Source organism: Centruroides vittatus, unplaced genomic scaffold, assembly GCF_030686945.1.
Source record: "Centruroides vittatus isolate TY-2023 unplaced genomic scaffold, ASM3068694v2 contig_298, whole genome shotgun sequence".
Taxonomy (NCBI): Eukaryota; Metazoa; Arthropoda; class Arachnida; order Scorpiones; family Buthidae; genus Centruroides; species Centruroides vittatus.
In genome coordinates, this window is record NW_027121900.1 from 192,036 (window position 1) to 211,364 (window position 19,329).

A 19,329-nucleotide genomic window follows, 5' to 3' on the forward strand; every position below is an offset into this window, starting at 1 on the left:
AATATTGTTGACATCAGCCGAGTTTTCTACAGTTTTTACATGAATAATAAATTATTTTTTTACACATTTTTTGACATTTTTTAACGTTTAAAAATAGAAAATTTAATTTTCTATCTTTAAAAATATTTTAAAATTCGTATTTTTATAATATAAAGAATAATCCACTTAATAATGTATACCCTTTTTGTATACATAAACAATGGCTTTAATTTTATATTTTCTATTAAATTAAAGAGCGAATATTAAGTAATTTAATTATAATTAATTATTACATAAATGCTTAATTTTATTATAGATATATTTAAGATTTTTATAGAGATTTTAAATGTCAAAATTTAAGACTTTCTTCGCATAAGGGTAAATTAAACTCTCTTGCGCGCTTTTATGAGTAGAAAACCATTAAATAAATTAAAATGAAACCATAAAGTAAAAATATAATATAGCTTAAACCATAAAAGTTCAAAATACAATATGTATATTTTGATTTTTTATGGTTTAAGCTTTTTAGCAGTAAGCAACCTGTCAGTGGCGAACGATCTGAAAGCAAATAGATAAAATCATTAAAAATAATAATTTTATCTGAATAATATATTTAAAAATATGAAAAATGTTATAAAAACTTTGTAAAAGATACGAAAATTTCTAAAATTTACTGTTATTTCGTTGGAAAAATAGAAGAAAATTGAAAATGTTGTGCGGAAATCTATCAGAAATCCCACAAAAATATACGCAAATTTATGCAAAAATACTATAAAAAATTGTAAAATTTATATTAAAAGTTGATTGAAAGTTGAAATTTTTAAGGAATTATTAAATTAAAACCGATTTTTTTTTTCTTGTGAATTTAAGTAAAAAACGAGTAAGGAACTGCGACACGCGAACCGTTTTAGTAATACTGTTTTTCATCTTTACGACCCCCCAAAAATTATAAAATTGATAATAAACTTTGAGAATTTAATATTTTTATTTTTTTAAAGTTTTACTCCATTAATTTTTACGAGTTTTAATGGCATTAACGCATTAACAATTTAATCGTTACGCAATAACAACGTTAGAACTGAGACAATTTTATTAGCTAAATGTAAGCATGGTTTATTTTTTATCAATACAATTCAAGGACATTCGGGTCTTAAATTGTTACGCAAAAATATGGAATAATATATAAAATAAGAATTTAGCTTGAAAAAACTGTTAGAAATTCAAAAATTCCAGCTAATATATATATATATATATATATATATCTTTTTACAGGTGTTTTCTTTCTTTAACTTCTACAGGATAAATAATTATAATTACCTGATTGAAAAGTAAACTTTTTCCATATCTGTCAGCGACTGAAAGAGACTTATCATGCAAAGAAATTAATAAATAACTCTCAGATATCAACAGCGCTTCTGAATTATTAAAAGACACGTCGTCACGTGTTTCGTATTGTTTTCCACCCAAGCTGACGTCACATGATCAAATTCTCCCAATCAATAGGAAAGTGCTGCACGACTTTCACACCGTTATACCCGTCACTAACTTTCACTTTTCAGCTGCATATCCAACAAACATGAGCTTGGTTTTTCTTTTCAGTTTCCTTTTTTTATTTTCTAACCTCATCGCCGAGCAACTGGAAAGGTAAGTCGATTTCTAATTTATACTTTATCAAGTTGGGTTCGAACCCACACTCCGCAGCTTTCATCTTAAAATATTTCTCTATCGAATTGGCAGTTTATAATTACAGTTTAAAGGTTTCATATGTAAGATTTAGATCTTAAACTCGCTATTAGATTTCATACGCATCGAAATATTAAGTTAGTTTTTTACATATTTATGAAAACAAAAATGCATTTTTTTTCACTATTTAATGAAAATGGATACGTTATATTTTTGAATATTTTCAATTTTTTATGCTGTAAATTACGTTTTAAAGCTCAAATTTGTTCTTTAAAACACCATTTATGCAATTTTTGAAGTTGAAAACACTCAAAATACATTCAGTATTCAGCATGAATAGATGAGTATTAAACATATTCAAGCCCTTATAAATTGTCGTATAAATAAAATTTATCAGTTGAGTTACTCTTTAGGAAATTATCCTTATCTGAATAACGTTAAAAAATAATTTAGACATAAAATTGTTTAATTTTTATAATTTTGTACTTAATTGCTTCAAAATGGCGTTGTTTTGAAGGAGATTATTAACAAAGTTTAGCATTACATCAGCAAAACAGAGAAATTAAACTTCGAAGATGCATTATTTCTCTTTTAAATTCGTTTATTATCATTATTTTTGTCACCTTGATCAAAACAAACGAGAAGGATTTTTGCTTTCGTCTACAAAATGTAAATCATTTTTCTAACTTTGCATATCTTTAAGCTGGAAAATTTACGGTTAAAGAAAGATTAAAGTGGAATTAAATAGTTTTATGTGCCTAATCTTTGACTTGACGTTTCCTTACTTATGATAAATAAATTTTTCTTAATTGAGATTGTTGAAAAAATAAACTTACGTAGAATTCTCGTTATAAAAAGTTATTAAAATTTAATAGCTAATTAATAAATAATGCAATTACTTGAAGAAATATATTGTAAATATATATCATACTTTTGTAATTTTAGTTAAAAAATGATAATAAATAAAAACATTTGATGTTCTTCGCGATACACGTGTGAAACATTTTAAAAGAAATTAATGACGGTTGATTGGTTAACGTAATTGACACAAATGTATCTAATTGGTTAAGTCGTGTATTCAGTTTATATTATTCCAACCAATCATCATTAAGAGCGTTAATCTGCAGCCAATTAGCTTGTAAGATCTTTTATTTCTTAATGTCACACATTCAATGCAGTTAACTGCCTATATTCACTATTTAATTAAACCATTTCTGCAAATAATTCGATTTATCGTAATTTAATCGTTATATAACTAAAGAAAATTATTATAAATAAAAACACACATATACAATCAAACCGCTAAACAACGACCACTGATAGGAAAATAAAAATGGTTCTTTGGTTCGAGATTTCAAGGTTTTTACAGCTTAAACATAATTCAAGTAATAATTTCTTGTGTAATTTATGGCTTGAGATACTAATTTTTATATTTTTAAACTAGATAAAGGTCCAATTTCTCGTTTTTATGCCTTTAGATATAACTGAATGACTTCTATACAATTAAGGGCAGGAAAAATCGAGACCTAAAATCATGAAGAAGCAATTATTTTCAAAACTAGGCTAGTTAGACGTTCCTTATTACACATAACAAAAAATTCAAGATATTATAAATGTTGCAATTTAACCTTTTGGCCTTTCTCACTTCATATATAAAGTGAGAAAGGCTAATTATGCAAATCTATATAGTAACTCCTAATTAGTAAATTGAATAAATGTATGAAATATATCAAAGAATTAATATATTTTAGAAAAGATTTTATATATTTTAGAGACTATTTTTATATATTTAAATTAATGTTTGAGCATAATTAACGGATTAATTAACAGGAAGCTTTAATCCGTTTATCTCTCTCATCGTTATAAGAATAGATTGGTATTTTGTACTGTACTGTACATTATTTATTCTATATTTAATGGATTTTTTAACGTTGACGCCAGGTAGATCGATTGCGCAGCTCAGGCAGTTGATCGCTTAATATGCCTGGACGTCCTATCTGTTAGCATAGGCGTTTCAGGTGGACTGACCCGATTTCCGCCATAATAGGGGCGAGGAAATCGAGCTGGAGGGACTTACCTGTGCAGTCAAGCGTGCTACAGGTTGACAAGACTAATCGCTCATCGCTTGCCTAGCACTGGGATCGAGGCATCGGTCGTTTGTTTTTTTTTAATTGTAAATTTCCGTCACTGATCATCAGAAATATAATTTTAGCTGTTATTTTCATACGTTTCTTTCCTTATAACGTTTTATTCGCGTTTATTTTCCTGTAATTTGAGACGATACAGCTTTAAAATAAACAGATCAGGTCTCACTTGCCAATAGACTATCTCAACTTTCACAGATTGTCGTCGGTTCCTTTGTAATCGGAGAGGAAAAGATCGTGTGTCCGTGTTAAGTGTTTATTGCTTTTGCGGTAATCTGAGTAGAGCTGGAGAGGTCACTTAATAAACCGCCAAGTGTTTTATTATCCTTTAAACAACTCCTCCCCATTTGTTATTTTTAGTAATCAGAGAAGGGTAGATCGTGGGTCAAGGTCGGTGAAAGTTTATTGCTTTAGCAACAGGGTGTCATATGAGCTGCCACCCACTCCCACCCTTAATGACAACAACGCCTAAGTGTTTCATTACTAAGTAAACAAAAGCTCCTTTCTCTGTCAGAAATGGGTCAAATGTCAAGGTTACTGTTTGATTGTATTGAAAACAATGTTGTCCTTGATATTAAGAATCAGTTTTGTCAGAACTGTTCACTTTTAATACCTTTTTTTATAATTTATTTCTGCCTCGGTTATAAAATTGTTTTTATCATGTTTTAAATCCGCGCGTTTTATAATACACTTGTATAAAGTAACGAATTAAAATTGAAATGCACATTTCATTGTTTCATAAAATATTTATTGATTATACAGAGTTGAAGGTTGCAAAAATGTTTCCATATCTCTACATCTTCGTTATTACATATATATGAATAAAATATATTGCCATTTTATAAACAGATCTTATTGAATTCAATTTGTTTTATTTTCTTGTATTTATATTCGTATTGTATTCGAATTCGCCATTTTATAATTTGTAAATATGCACGTATCACATTATATTTCATTCGTTTAATTCTATACTACTTATGTAAAAACTATTTTTATATCATTTAATTTCCTTTTATATGTTTTAATTAGTTTTTTAAGCTAATGCGACCTAATCTACGAATGGCAGCTTCCCACGCATCACATAGAATTCTACGGGGAAGCCATCATTGCAGGCGTAAAGTTGCCTCTGTAAAGTTGTTTATCTGGGTAACATACCGATCAGGAATCCTTTTCGACATTTTAAAAGAAAATAAATATACACACTTGTTTAAATTTTTAATGAATACTTTTTTATTTTAACAAAGCTATACATTTTTCTGAGCACGATTTCGATAGAAGCCTTCTAATGAAGAAGTTAACATATTGGAAACAATCTGAAGATGTTTTGAACTACAATGACAATATTTATTCTAAATGGCGTAATTAAGAGCGAGTTTTGTTAACGAGTTGTTTGTAACTAGAGTTAATAAATGTATTTACTCATTTCTAATCTGATTGTTTTGCAAAGAAGTCATAAAATCGTTGCAGAATTAAATGTTATAATACTTATTATAACTGTTACTTGATATTAATGTGCATTGCTGGCAGATTGGTCGCTTACATATATTTGTGACCTCTGATTGGCGATTCTGATATAGGTCGGTAATGATTTACGGCCAATACGCTTTATGCAGGGTGTGACCAACAATAATGACCAATCAAGCAATTAGAAGAAGGTGTGGCTAAAACCATTTAACAAATCATGTTCAAGGAAATTTTCCAATGTTTTATTGGATAATAACAAACCAATAAACTTCGTGTTTTGTCTGTCAACTTTCAAAACTTAATCAGTAAGCAATACAGTGGTGTGTTTGCGAAAAGGGGAGGGGAAATAAAATTCAGAAAGAAAAAGCGATTAGGAAAGAAACGTAGATGTGGAAAAAAACAAAAGCATGTCACCTTTATAGTTGAACCTGTTTACTTAGAAAAACAAATTGGAATCTTAAAGAGTGGGTCTTCGAAGCAACACATGAGTCCCAATTTCCTGTCGTTGCTCTCCAATTAATTTCTTTTCTATATCCAGGTAACGGCAGACTAGATCAGTTGTAGAGAAAGAACAATGTTCGATATTCATCAACCGAATTGTAAGAATAAAAGTTTCATTACCTGGTTTGACATTCGTAGCATTACAAATCGTGTGTTTGTCGAGTCAACTCAGAACCCGAAAATTGATGATGACGATAATGCGATGTATCGCTCTCAATTATGCCATTTAGAATAAATATTGTCATTGTAGTTCAAAACATCTTCAGATTGTTTCCAATATGTTAACTTCTTCATTAGAAGGCTTCTATCGAAATCGTGCTCAGAAAAATGTATAGCTTTGTTAAAATAAAAAAGTATTCATTAAAAATTTAAACAAGTGTGTATATTTATTTTCTTTTAAAATGTCGAAAAGGATTCCTGATCGGTATGTTACCCAGATAAACAACTTTACAGAGGCAACTTTACGCCTGCAATGATGGCTTCCCCGTAGAATTCTATGTGATGCGTGGGAAGCTGCCATTCGTAGATTAGGTCGCATTAGCTTAAAAAACTAATTAAAACATATAAAAGGAAATTAAATGATATAAAAATAGTTTTTACATAAGTAGTATAGAATTAAACGAATGAAATATAATGTGATACGTGCATATTTACAAATTATAAAATGGCGAATTCGAATACAATACGAATATAAATACAAGAAAATAAAACAAATTGAATTCAATAAGATCTGTTTATAAAATGGCAATATATTTTATTCATATATATGTAATAACGAAGATGTAGAGATATGGAAACATTTTTGCAACCTTCAACTCTGTATAATCAATAAATATTTTATGAAACAATGAAATGTGCATTTCAATTTTAATTCGTAACTTTATACAAGTGTATTATAAAACGCGCGGATTTAAAACATGATAAAAACAATTTTATAACCGAGGCAGAAATAAATTATAAAAAAAGGTATTAAAAGTGAACAGTTCTGACAAAACTGATTCTTAATATCAAGGACAACATTGTTTTCAATACAATCAAACAGTAACCTTGACATTTGACCCATTTCTGACAGAGAAAGGAGCTTTTGTTTACTTAGTAATGAAACACTTAGGCGTTGTTGTCATTAAGGGTGGGAGTGGGTGGCAGCTCATATGACACCCTGTTGCTAAAGCAATAAACTTTCACCGACCTTGACCCACGATCTACCCTTCTCTGATTACTAAAAATAACAAATGGGGAGGAGTTGTTTAAAGGATAATAAAACACTTGGCGGTTTATTAAGTGACCTCTCCAGCTCTACTCAGATTACCGCAAAAGCAATAAACACTTAACACGGACACACGATCTTTTCCTCTCCGATTACAAAGGAACCGACGACAATCTGTGAAAGTTGAGATAGTCTATTGGCAAGTGAGACCTGATCTGTTTATTTTAAAGCTGTATCGTCTCAAATTACAGGAAAATAAACGCGAATAAAACGTTATAAGGAAAGAAACGTATGAAAATAACAGCTAAAATTATATTTCTGATGATCAGTGACGGAAATTTACAATTAAAAAAAAACAAACGACCGATGCCTCGATCCCAGTGCTAGGCAAGCGATGAGCGATTAGTCTTGTCAACCTGTAGCACGCTTGACTGCACAGGTAAGTCCCTCCAGCTCGATTTCCTCGCCCCTATTATGGCGGAAATCGGGTCAGTCCACCTGAAACGCCTATGCTAACAGATAGGACGTCCAGGCATATTAAGCGATCAACTGCCTGAAGCTTTAATCCGTTTATCTCTCTCATCGTTATAAGAATAGATTGGTATTTTGTACTGTACTGTACATTATTTATTCTATATTTAATGGATTTTTTAACGTTGTAACGAAGAATATATTAAATTTGAATAATTTAATACATATTTTAGAATTCAGTTAGTATATTGTTGAACTTATTCATCCAGAAAAACGATTTCTCTTACGGCTCGTAACACAAAAAATTCGTAACCTTGACACAGTATGAAAAGATTATCTTCCATTAAAAAAATAAGCGTACAGAGCAAAGGGAAATGAAATATCGACAGGTAAATGCATTTTATATATTATCATAAAGTAGGAAAGTAGGCATGACCCCGCTACCGCATGTTATTTAAATAAAAGCAGCTGCTTGTCACTATCGATCTTTCTCAATGTTACATTTCCATTAACAGCATCCGGTGCTTAGAGAAAACTTCTCAAAAAGTTCTTAACTGCACAGTTTCTGGTCCGAAATGTTCTCGTTTTAATGACTATTATGGGATACGCATCGAGTGGATATAATTAACATGATATAGAATAGAAGATGGAGGCATGAATTAATATTAGAAAGTTGGGAAAATCATATAAAAGATCTCTGTTGACGGTTGATGGTTCTGGGTGAGTTATTGTAGAATATGAAGTAGTGCCATATTATAAGGGATAACAACTGTGTGAACAGGTAAGTGATGGAGATAGGAGTTGAGGAGATAAGATGGAAGAACTGTACAGTGATTGCTGTAGAAAGGAGTGAACATGTTTAAAAAGAAATAGTAATTTTAACAGAACACAAATAGAGCTGAAGACTAAAAAGAAGAGTAAAGATTAATAGTTGATATAGGGTCGAATTTACTGCGACTTTAACAAATAAGATGCTCTTCTTAACCACCAAACAATAAAACATAGAGTGACCGTTTGCGGAAAATTTTCCAGGGAATGCAAAGCTTGAAGAGAAATAATTATATTAATAAATTTTTATATAATTATTTAATTGTTTTAGTTTTTTGGTTAATGTTACCTTAGGTGCCGAGATGGCGGCTCGTCTCTGATTCCAGCAAGGAAACAGTGGGACGCACGTTCTAACCTAACCTAACCTATTCTAATAATTTGGTTGCTAATAATTATGGTAATTTATTAGAATAGGTTAGTTTAGGTTAGAACGTGTGTCCTACTGTTTCCTTACTGGAATCAGAGACGAGCCGCCATCTTGGCACCTAAGGTAACATTAACCAGTTTTTTAAGGACAAACAAAGCTTCCCATGGTCGAGGTGCAAGGTTACGCATCTCATTCACTTTTACGATAATTTGTGGAACTTTTTACTCATCCAGGGGAGAGAAAATGTCTTGTTTTCCCCGTCTGCAGACATCCATGGCACAGTACATTCCAATCCCAATTAAATAATCAATTTCTAACCAATCTTCTTTTACATTTTTTAAAACGTGATATTGTAGCATCTTTCATATATTGCAGAAGACGACATATATTTGGATCTTATTTATTTAAATTTTATCAATTTCTTCTAAGATTATTGTTTTTTCTACAATATTTAATAATAATTAAAAGCTTTAATATTTAATTTCTTTCTCATTTTAGCATTATCCCAAGTCACATGGTCATGTCAAAAATTTTGGCATCTTACGACAAAACTGAAGCACCACCTTCTACTGAATCCGGTAAGAATTTTAATAGAATGTAAAAAATATGTGTATATATATATATAAATTTTAGAACAAATTTTGTACACAAAATTCACAAAAATTACAGAAGAAAAGACAATTATTCATGTTAGCTTGTACGTAAACAGCTTGGCATCTATCAGCGATGTTTCTATGGTATGTAAGATTATTTTTTAACGAATACAACGATTAATTTAAGTATTTAACGTACGTAACATACTAAATTAATTATAGAATATGACTTAAATTAAAAATAATAAAGTTAAATGTCATTAGAGTATTGATAATTCTGCCAAATACTGTTAAAAGTCTCTCATCTATATGTCTATTAAACTGTCACGCTAAGTTTCCTTTTTACAAAGTTAAAAAGGAAACTTTTAAATCTCCTTCTGGCTCCCTTGATTGGTTTGGCAGCTTTATTGATTCATAAACAACTCGATTGTTATACAACTTTTTCTATATTAACGACAGTTCCGTGCGTGATACAAGAACAAAACTCTTCGTATGATGTTCTCTGTCTTCAGGAATATTCGATCGATGCTCAGTTTACGCTCTCTTGGGACGACACTCGATTGACCTGTAACCCCGAAAATCAAGAGAAGAAGACAAAATGCCCGAAAAAAAGAGACATAAGAGAATATTTTAATAACATATGGACACCAGATCTTCGCTTCCTTCATCTGAAGAAAGTCGACTTCTATCAAGAACCTTTCCCAAACCTACGTTTGCTACTAGAACCCAATGGACGTATCATATACAGCAAGAGGTGAGCTTAATTTTATAAAACTACACACTCTTATATACTTACAATAACTAGAATTTTTTCTATTATAGATTAACTGTGACTCTAGAATGTCGCATGGACGTTCGTCACTATCCTTTAGACACTCAGCGATGCCCTCTGATTCTCTGCTCTTGTAAGATGTCAAGCGTTCAATTTTTTAAAATATTAATTAATAACTAATTTACATTCTTACAATTAATTTAAGAGGATTTTTAGATTCGTTAACAGATAAAGAATTGGAATTAGTTTGGGATGAAAGTACAATAGGAGTGGAGATTTATCCGGATGCTGAGTTGACGGAATTCGAACTTCTATCCCCTGTTAGAACTGGGATTAGAAAGTTACACTACAAGGGAGCTGGTAAGAAATTGCTTTATTTTAATAAATAACCAACAATCGAATGCATATTTTTTCAACTAGAACGGGATATTTTTTCTGCCTGCACGCAATCTGTTACTAAAAATAAATTTAAAATATTCAAAATTGTACAATGAACTTTAACTTTCTAAAATAAAATTCCAACGAATTCCTATTCTCTACGTGCTTATCTTTGTATATTAATTAATAATTTTACCAGATTAATTAACTATTAATATATTTTAATTAAATTATTTACTAATATTAAGTTAAGTAATATTTAATTATTGTAATTTTAAATGAATTCCTTTAACGTTGTTTTAATGTCATTTTTAATTAGTCATTCATTAAATGTAATTTAAATGAAAGTTTTGTTATTTAATTGTTAATTTGAGAATTTTTTCCTGGCCAACTTTTCATTTTAATGGGCCGAAGGGCTCTGAAATACATGCTTTGATACCGAAATAATGCGATTTTTGTTAATTGTAAGCTGAATTTTTTGGTTTGCAGATGATTTTATGCATTTGTTATTGTTCTATTTATGTTTCTTTACTTAAAAATATAATTTTACTCAACTTTTCATAATAATTTTCAGTTTTACTAAAACTTCTTTCTGTGAAACTGCTTTTTTTTTTCATACATTCCAAGTTAATTTCATGTTATTTTATGCGATGTTTTAAGTTAATTTTTTTGTTTTTCAGTTTAATTTTATGAATTTTTAGTTACTTTTATTTCATTTTTACAGATTTTTCTTACATTTCTTTGGTAATCTTACGTAATTGCTACTTGTAACATATGTTTTTTTCTTCGGTACGATCACTGATTGTACGCAATTTTAAGCATGTTTTTATCTAGAACATCCTTCAATTATTTTGCCACATTAACCTTCGTAACGACCGCAATTATCTTTAATAGATGTAAACGGACTATTCAGTTGTGTGAATGCAACGTTTCGTTTCAAACGCCAGAATAGTTATCATTTAATGTATTCGTATATGTTGACAACCTTCATTGTTATCGTGTCCTGGATGTCGTTCTGGTTGGATGTTACTGCAGTACCTGGAAGAGTATCTCTGGGAGTAACGACTCTTCTTACCTTAACTACATCAGCAGGAAACATCCGAGAACGTCTACCTCCAGTTGCTTACGTAACAGCTATAGACGTATGGGTTGGATTCTGTTCATTCTTCGTCTTTACCGCCCTACTAGAGTTTCCACTCGCTAATTACATAAGTAGACGACCCATTCCTAACCCAAATTCTAAGAAACGGTTATTCGTCGTTAAGGTTAGTTTATTTTTGGCGTAACTTTTAAGTTAATTACTGCTTAAATTTCTTATTTATTTTAATTTATTTGTGTTTCCACTAGAAGCAGTTACAAGTCAAGGATGCAACCAGTGGGAATTTACATGTGGTTGCTTCGGAGCATAAGGATAAAAGCGAGATTCCTACAGCGGTTGAAGAAGCTCGTACTTTAGATCGTGCATGTCGTGTACTGTATCCATTACTGTTTATCGTTTTCAACAGTATTTACTGGCCATATTATATATCGGCAGCTAAACTAGACGAAAATAATACATGATTTCGTTAGCTGTACTTCGTAGGGAACTCGTGTAGAGATTAGTCGAGTCGTGAGATAATTCTATTTTCACTAGATTTAGTATGAATATATTTATCTTTAGATGAATGTATCCTTTAATTTATCACTCAACATTATAGAGAATATGTTCATTCTGATATTCCATATACTTCTGTTGAAATATTTCAAAAATAAATTACATAAAACATGATTTTTGTCATTCGAGATACAGTTATATAAGTTATAAACCTTACTACAGTAGTAAAAATAATTATTTATTAGTGTAAATAAATTACAGAAAAAAAAAATTGTTTAATGATATTATTTTAAATATTATTTTCTGTATTGTTACACAATATAAAGATATAAAAAATAAACAATGTTTAATATTGAATTTTTATCTTTTAAAATATCTGAATTTAACAAATGTCCCCCCTGCTCCTAATGACATCCCAAACAGAAGCAATCCCACGCTTAAACCTGCCATTGTCCCTTTTGAATGTCCAGTAGACCTATCTGCAATTTTGGGACGTTCAGTGACTACTTTTTTCGTAGGGGTAGGCTTAATTGTTTTTGAAGTTGGAGTTAGAGTAGAAAATCTTGGTTTGAGTGAATTAGTGATGATTATGTCACCTGTAAATGTATATTCTGTTGTTTCTGTTTCCTTTTTTGTCGATTCTGTACTTTTTGTAGGAGGGGGAGGGGGAGGGGGAGGAGGTTTCACTTTTTCATATTGTCTAGTGAGACTATATTTGACAGCTGTTAATGTCAGTGGCTGTAACAGAATAACAAAAGAAATTAATAATAATCTGTATCTCTTTACGATAAAACACGAACAGAAAATGCTTACCTGAGTTACATTTTTCACCCAAATCACAGATAAAGAACCGGTATTGATAAAAGTTTCTAATGTTTTTATGGCGACTGATGATTTAACGTTATCATTAACAGTAGTTGGAAGCTCAGGATGAAGATCCAGGATGTAAAATTCGATAAATAATTCCAATTCGACGATTATCTGTAAAAATTTGAATTTATACATGAAAATGAAGTGTTTTTCTCTTAATAAGCACGAAAAAAAGAAGCAACTCACAGTTCGAACTCTGGTTATTCTCATGGATGAAGGTGCAAGGCTAGTTCCAGAATAAATGGCTTCTTTCCAAGCGCCGACGAAATCAGCATCAATTGTCAAATTGCTTAAAATCGTTTTGTTTTTGGCGTTTACTAAATTAATGGAAATTTATATATTTTATCACTTGTTAAAAGTTTTCTGGTAGTGAAATTAAAGATTTTAAAACATTGTACAAAGCAGTGGTTCCTAATCTGAGATATATGCACCCCCTGAATTGCCAGACCTTTTCTCTGGAAGCGTGCGACCCTTGAAATTACAGATATTTCTGAAATCCATTATTAATTTGTGTTTGACGCCAGTACTATTTTGAAGGATCTCTCTTAATCTTTTAAGCTGTAATTAAGGCTAGGTCAGAGAAAACACGAAAAAATGGGGCGATCTTACGCACTATAATGAGTAAACTTTAAAAGTTTTTCATAAGTGTGAAAGCTCATATTAAAATTTCGTAGGGTGTGAGAAAAATAAAAGGTTAGGCCAATTCTAATCTAGAGATTATCTATAAAATTTGATTCTTGATTATTTGTGAATATAATAAAGCTACACATTATAAAAGCTATAAGGATAGAATATTGTAGTAAGAAGAAGGAACAATTACATAGACGTTAAACAGTTTGTTTCTTTACTCTTAAAATATAGAAAAAAAAAAACTAAAAATAAATCTATATTAATATAATCTTACATTTGACTTTAAATCTCCATGGCTGAATTAATTCTGGAGCAAAGCATTGGCTTATATCGAAAGCTACTGTGTTGATATAATTAGATGAACGGTAGTTAAAGTTGTAAAAACTATAAGTTAATTTATATCCTAAAGTAAAGAAACTTTCATCAACAGTAAGAGGACTCTGTAATTGAATTTTAAAAAGTTAATTAAAATCATATTTTATTTGCAATTCTTATTTAAAAACGTTTTAAACTTATAACTAACCAATGTATGATTAACAAGAAACGAAATAACCAATCAAGTTCAAATCAGAAAAGTTGGACATCCTCTACAAATCTTTTTGAACTCTGATTGGTTAGTATTTTTACGTATTCATTACTTAACGGTTTAGATTAATCTTATTGGTTAATTTGCATTCGAAACTTTATAAGTAGGCGTATTAAGAGTTAATTGTATTTATTATGCATAAATTAATATACCTCAATAACTGTAATGTCTAAAGAGACAACAGGTAATGTATTAGCTTGAAACAGAACTGGATTGCCCTGAAAACAAAATTTTATATAAATAATTAAATAAAATTCATTTAAAATAATTGTAATTTTTAAATTACTGTTCTCTCTGCTATGCACCACTCCCACAATGTTGTAACAGAAGAGTAATGTGGCCCTGGTGGCCATTGTCTCCTCACTCCTTGCCATAATCGGCACGGTATACCTCTTTTCACACTCTAAAAAACATTTTTTTTTTTTAAATTAATTAACGAAGCAAAATGTATAATTTAATAATTTCATAAAATATAGTTTACTTCTCCCATATAAATGTAAGGGATTCTTCCAAAAAAATGTTGTAAATCCAATTTTGAAAGCGAATCGAAATCATATAATGTTTGTTCGTCGAATAACATCTCTCTAATTGGCATTATTTTACACTTCATATAGTTTGTAGGGTCGATATCGTATATAATTTCTACATAAAATTTTTAAAAAATAATAAAGATATAATGAAGAATAAATTCAAATTTTAAATTAATACGAAATAAAATATTATTTTAATTTAAAATTTAAAATTTCAGTTTGATTCTCATATGACAATCAAGACACGCCTAATTCTGCAAATTTACATTTCGTTAACCAATAAGAGAAAAGAAAATTCCACGTCGTATAAAGCTCTTTCGCTGTTTCTAATGGCAAGACCAAAAAATTAGTTTTTACTGTCTCTATTCTGTATAATCAATACGGGACGGTTCAAAAGTCAATTAATTGCGCGTTTTACGGCAGAATTAGGAATTTATGCGTGTCTTCAACGCATTGTAATTCGTGTATTGAGCAAAAACAAAGGTCTGGTTCTGTAGTTTGCAAACGACAAATTTAGTTATGGAATGATTAATTGACTTTTGTACCACCCTGTATATATACTCGACGTATAAACTTATAATTTATTATTTTTTAATATAGTTTTTATAAATTCGTACGTTGTTCGTTGCTTGCGATACGAATTTTCGTTTGTTTTTTCTCGTGCGGTTGCACCTCTTGATTAAGTGGATCTAGTCGAATTTGAACGAGTTTATTTTTTCCATCCACCCACATCTATAAATAACATTTATGCATTAATATAAATATATAAAAATCTATTTATAGTTGAATTAATTGCAAAGGTTACGTACATCTACAGTACCGAACATACGAGATTTTGGCTGTAGGTATTCAATACTGACAGAAAACGCCTCAAAATTCATGAAAGTAGGAAACGGCCTGGCTGAAACTCTGTTAGTGCAATGAATACCTTGTTTTACCTATTTAAAAAATATATATAAATTATGTTAAAATTATATGAATAGTATGAAAAGTTTAAGATAACATTACAGAAGTAGACACATAATTTAATAATCAATCACAAGTTTTGATAAGATAAAAATTGAAGATATCTGTTAAATACTTCATATTTATTTAATAATAACCATACATTTTCTTGATGGTTTAGGATATGCGAGGCCCTTTTTATGTAATTTTATACAATGTAAACTTCTGTATCATGTAACACTCGATACTGTACAAAGTTTAGGGTCATAACTAGTTCTGGATTCAGAGTGCTGGACCGAGACTAAGTGTGTATCGATAAGCATATATTTATACCTGTATGGGCCTCTAAACAAAGCTGGATTTAACAAGTCACAGCTTATGATCTTATTCTATAAGGTTAAGCTCAAGGGCTTCTCTCTACAAGGCTAAGCTGGGACCTTACACTATAAGGCTAAGCTTAGCACTGTGGTTCAGGCAATTGTCCTTTTCATGACAATTGCCTAAGCCTCCACTAATAGAGGGTCGAAGCCAATCTTTTATAAGATATTTTCTTAAAAAAATTTCCTGGAAGAAAAACGTCTGAAGTCAACACTGTATTATACATGGGGCCCTAATTCAAATTCGCCTGGCCCCCATGAAGTTATAACGCGCCATAGACTTAAGACGTCACTCTACAAGACTGAGCTTAGGGCCTTACTTTACGAGGCTCAGAACCTTACATTTTTAAATATAAATTATTATTTAGTGGAGGTCAAGAACCGCTTTGACGATAGCCTACACCAGAATCCAAATCCAGCACTAAAATCCGAGATTCCAAGCGAAAGCCTAGGTTAATTGTGCCTTAAAATGCCATTAATACTGCCTAATATATAATACTCGGTATATTTTCTAATTTTATATGGTTTAATGTTTCTGAGATAGTTTGTTTGTACTGTGTATTTATATACATTTATATATTAAATAATTTATCATTAAATATACTTAATTAAATGTCAACCTGTAATGCTTGCTTATTAAAAACATCGCTCAGAAAGTAGAAAATGCTAATGCTGTAATTATGTTTCTCCTCTAGTCCTGAGGTCAGGTTTACAGACGTTCGACGAAATGCATATCCTAAAGGCCTCAGCAGTTCTTTCGAAGGACCAAATGCCTCTCCGTCTATAAAATGTACAAAAAAATTGAATTATGAGCATTATCGGTATATAAATCTTCACAAAGATCTCTGTTATAATTCCTATTAATTAATTTTTCTTTTGTAAATAAGTTAATGCATAACCCAGAGAGGATATTAACAGTTAAGAGATGTAATTTAAACATACATAGCTGCTTAAAAGTCAATTAATCGTGCTTTTTCGCAAGAAATTCGAAGAATAGAGCGATTCAGTATTTACAACGGTCAACTGACTTTTGGGTCGCTTACTAACCTGACCAGAATGCATCGATCTCTATGGTATGTTTGAATTTTTTATCCAAACTTTGATAATTGAGTAGATAAGTCCATTTCTGAGCCGACACGTCCCTATAAGTTACGAGTGTCCTATCTGTGCCAGGTTTCAGGTTTATTGGGCGTAGACCCCAAAATAATTGCATGAGAGGAAAAAATATTTTATCTTCACTAACTTCGTACATTTCTAAATCCGGTGGGCCATGAACTTTAAGCCATTCTTTCGGTTTATAAGCCCTACAACCTGTTGAAAAGTGGATACGAGTGAGTAAGGAGGATCTATTAACTTTAAATCGTATCAATTTAATGATAAAATAAATACCATCGGCATCGTATATTAACGATTGATTTAACATCATGTCTTCGTAAATCGTAACATTCATAGAATCATCATAAAGTGTAAAGGATGATCTTCTAGTTTTAGAATCGAAGTTTTCTTCACTCATCATAATTACATAATCTCCTTCTTTAGTCGCCCAAGATATTTCTGTGATGGCATGATAACTGCTTTCTATATTTGCTGGCGGATCTGTAAGATTTAATAATAATATAATTAAGATTATATTTAAAAAAACACTACAAAATAGATCAAAATTCAGTTAATTTCGCATTTACAAAGGACTATTAAATAAATGGGAAATTAAATTAAATACTCCAAAAATACCACATAACAATGAACAAGCAAATAATACGAAGTATACTGCTTTCCCATATATCAAAGGCCTATACGAAGAAATTAACAAAAAAATCAAAAAACTAGACTTTAAACTTGCACCGTCATACCAAAAACTGTCTAACAGATTAAAACACCTCAACCCATTGAAAAACCAACAAGCAATAACTGAAGCTAAAAACGTAGTATATAAGATCCCTTGTACTTGTAATAATAATAAGCACTATATAGGAGAAACAAAAAGAAAATTGGGAGTCAGATTAAAAGAACATATAGCCGACTTAAAATATCATAGAATAAATTCCGTTTTTCATGACCATTGTACTTTAAACGGTTGCAAAATAGATAAAGATAATGTAGAAATCCTTCATAAAGAAAAAGAAACATATAAAAGAAAGTTTAAAGAAAGCATTGAAATTATAAAAAGTAAGAAATGTATAAATAAAAACTTTAGTATAAAAATAAACGAAAATTGGCTCAGCATATTATAAATTGGAACTAAGTAAATTATTTCTATATAAACTAAAAAGTAAATTATTTTTATGTAAAATATTAAAATAAAAATTAATGCCTATAAACAGAAGATTGCCACGAGGTGGCCCATCTACCACATCACTATGTAAATGAATAGAGTCATACGCAACAAAACCAATAAGAATTCGTTTGTACAACAGAATCTCTGGCCTCGATGAAAAAGATCGACTAGATGATAAAAAATTAATTAATGTACAGAGAGGTTTTAAAACAATTTTATGTTTGCAAAAATCTGTGATTTAAAGTTGGCTGAAGAGGGGCGTCAACAGCCCGAAACGTGTACAAAACTTAATACACGTATCAACTGAGGAAAACTTAGTGATGAAATTTGCCATGTGTCCGAGAAAATACACCATATAGTTTGTGTTCAAGTTGCAGAATAAGCACCGGCTCGGTTTCATAAACACTACAATTTACAAAGGAGTCAATTATTTCTATCAGAGCGTTGTAATATATCATTTTTTAATACGGTCCTTTAAATTATATTATCCAAATTTAAGTAGTTTTGGTTGTATACCAAAACTACTTAATAAATTATTAAAACAGAACAAAGATAGATCTTAATAAGCATAAAGCTTAATTGTTATTTAAAACATTAATAAAATGTTTACGTTAAATCTACATTTTAGATTGAGAAAATGAAAATAAATAAATAAATAAAACTTACCCACTGCGTATGTTAGAGAAATACATATTTTAAATAATATAAATATATTAAAATGCTTATACTTCATTTTATTAAAGCTAATTGATTTGGTTGGAATACCAAAGCGAACTTAATACACGCCCCTGTGTATATAGATAAAGTGAGACAAAGTACAATAGTTTGATATCAAGATATAGATCGATACCAATTTCCGTTTACAGAATATTAATTCCTTCGTTAGTGAAAGATTCGGCAAATAAAATTGATAATTTCTATAATTTACACAGTTAAAAACATACTTCAGGAGTTGGACAATTGATCTAACTTCAGTTCTCTAAATTAACTCACATTTCTTAATTATTAAGTAATAGGGCTTTACTGATAGGCCCTACTGATTTGTCACTTGTGATCTATAACAATAATAATAGATTAAATAAGCTTCAGTTTTTTTTTTTTTTTATAACGTTATAAATTAGCATCTAAAAACCAA

General features: G+C 30.2%; 2 protein-coding genes across 2 annotated transcripts; one reads left to right on the forward strand and one right to left on the reverse strand.

Moving 5' to 3' along the window:
* The first annotated feature begins 1,369 nt into the window (after positions 1–1,369).
* On the forward strand, positions 1,370–12,164 carry LOC136972594 (glutamate-gated chloride channel-like). The gene is made up of 8 exons (XM_067267168.1): positions 1,370–1,623; positions 9,143–9,222; positions 9,314–9,381; positions 9,750–9,991; positions 10,060–10,142; positions 10,226–10,369; positions 11,282–11,652; positions 11,735–12,164. The coding sequence occupies exons 1-8, from the start codon at positions 1,556–1,558 to the stop codon at positions 11,945–11,947; spliced, it is 1,269 nt and encodes a 422-aa protein (XP_067123269.1). The 5' UTR covers positions 1,370–1,555; the 3' UTR covers positions 11,948–12,164.
* LOC136972593 (uncharacterized) lies at positions 11,901–18,993 on the reverse strand. Its single transcript, XM_067267167.1, has 13 exons — positions 18,861–18,993; positions 17,309–17,515; positions 16,967–17,230; positions 16,540–16,700; positions 15,407–15,535; positions 15,215–15,329; positions 14,549–14,709; positions 14,354–14,470; positions 14,220–14,285; positions 13,756–13,921; positions 13,038–13,168; positions 12,795–12,962; positions 11,901–12,719 (listed from the first exon to the last, which is right to left on the reverse strand). The coding sequence occupies exons 1-13, from the start codon at positions 18,925–18,927 to the stop codon at positions 12,342–12,344; spliced, it is 2,130 nt and encodes a 709-aa protein (XP_067123268.1). The 5' UTR covers positions 18,928–18,993; the 3' UTR covers positions 11,901–12,341.
* Positions 18,994–19,329: the final 336 nt, after the last annotated feature.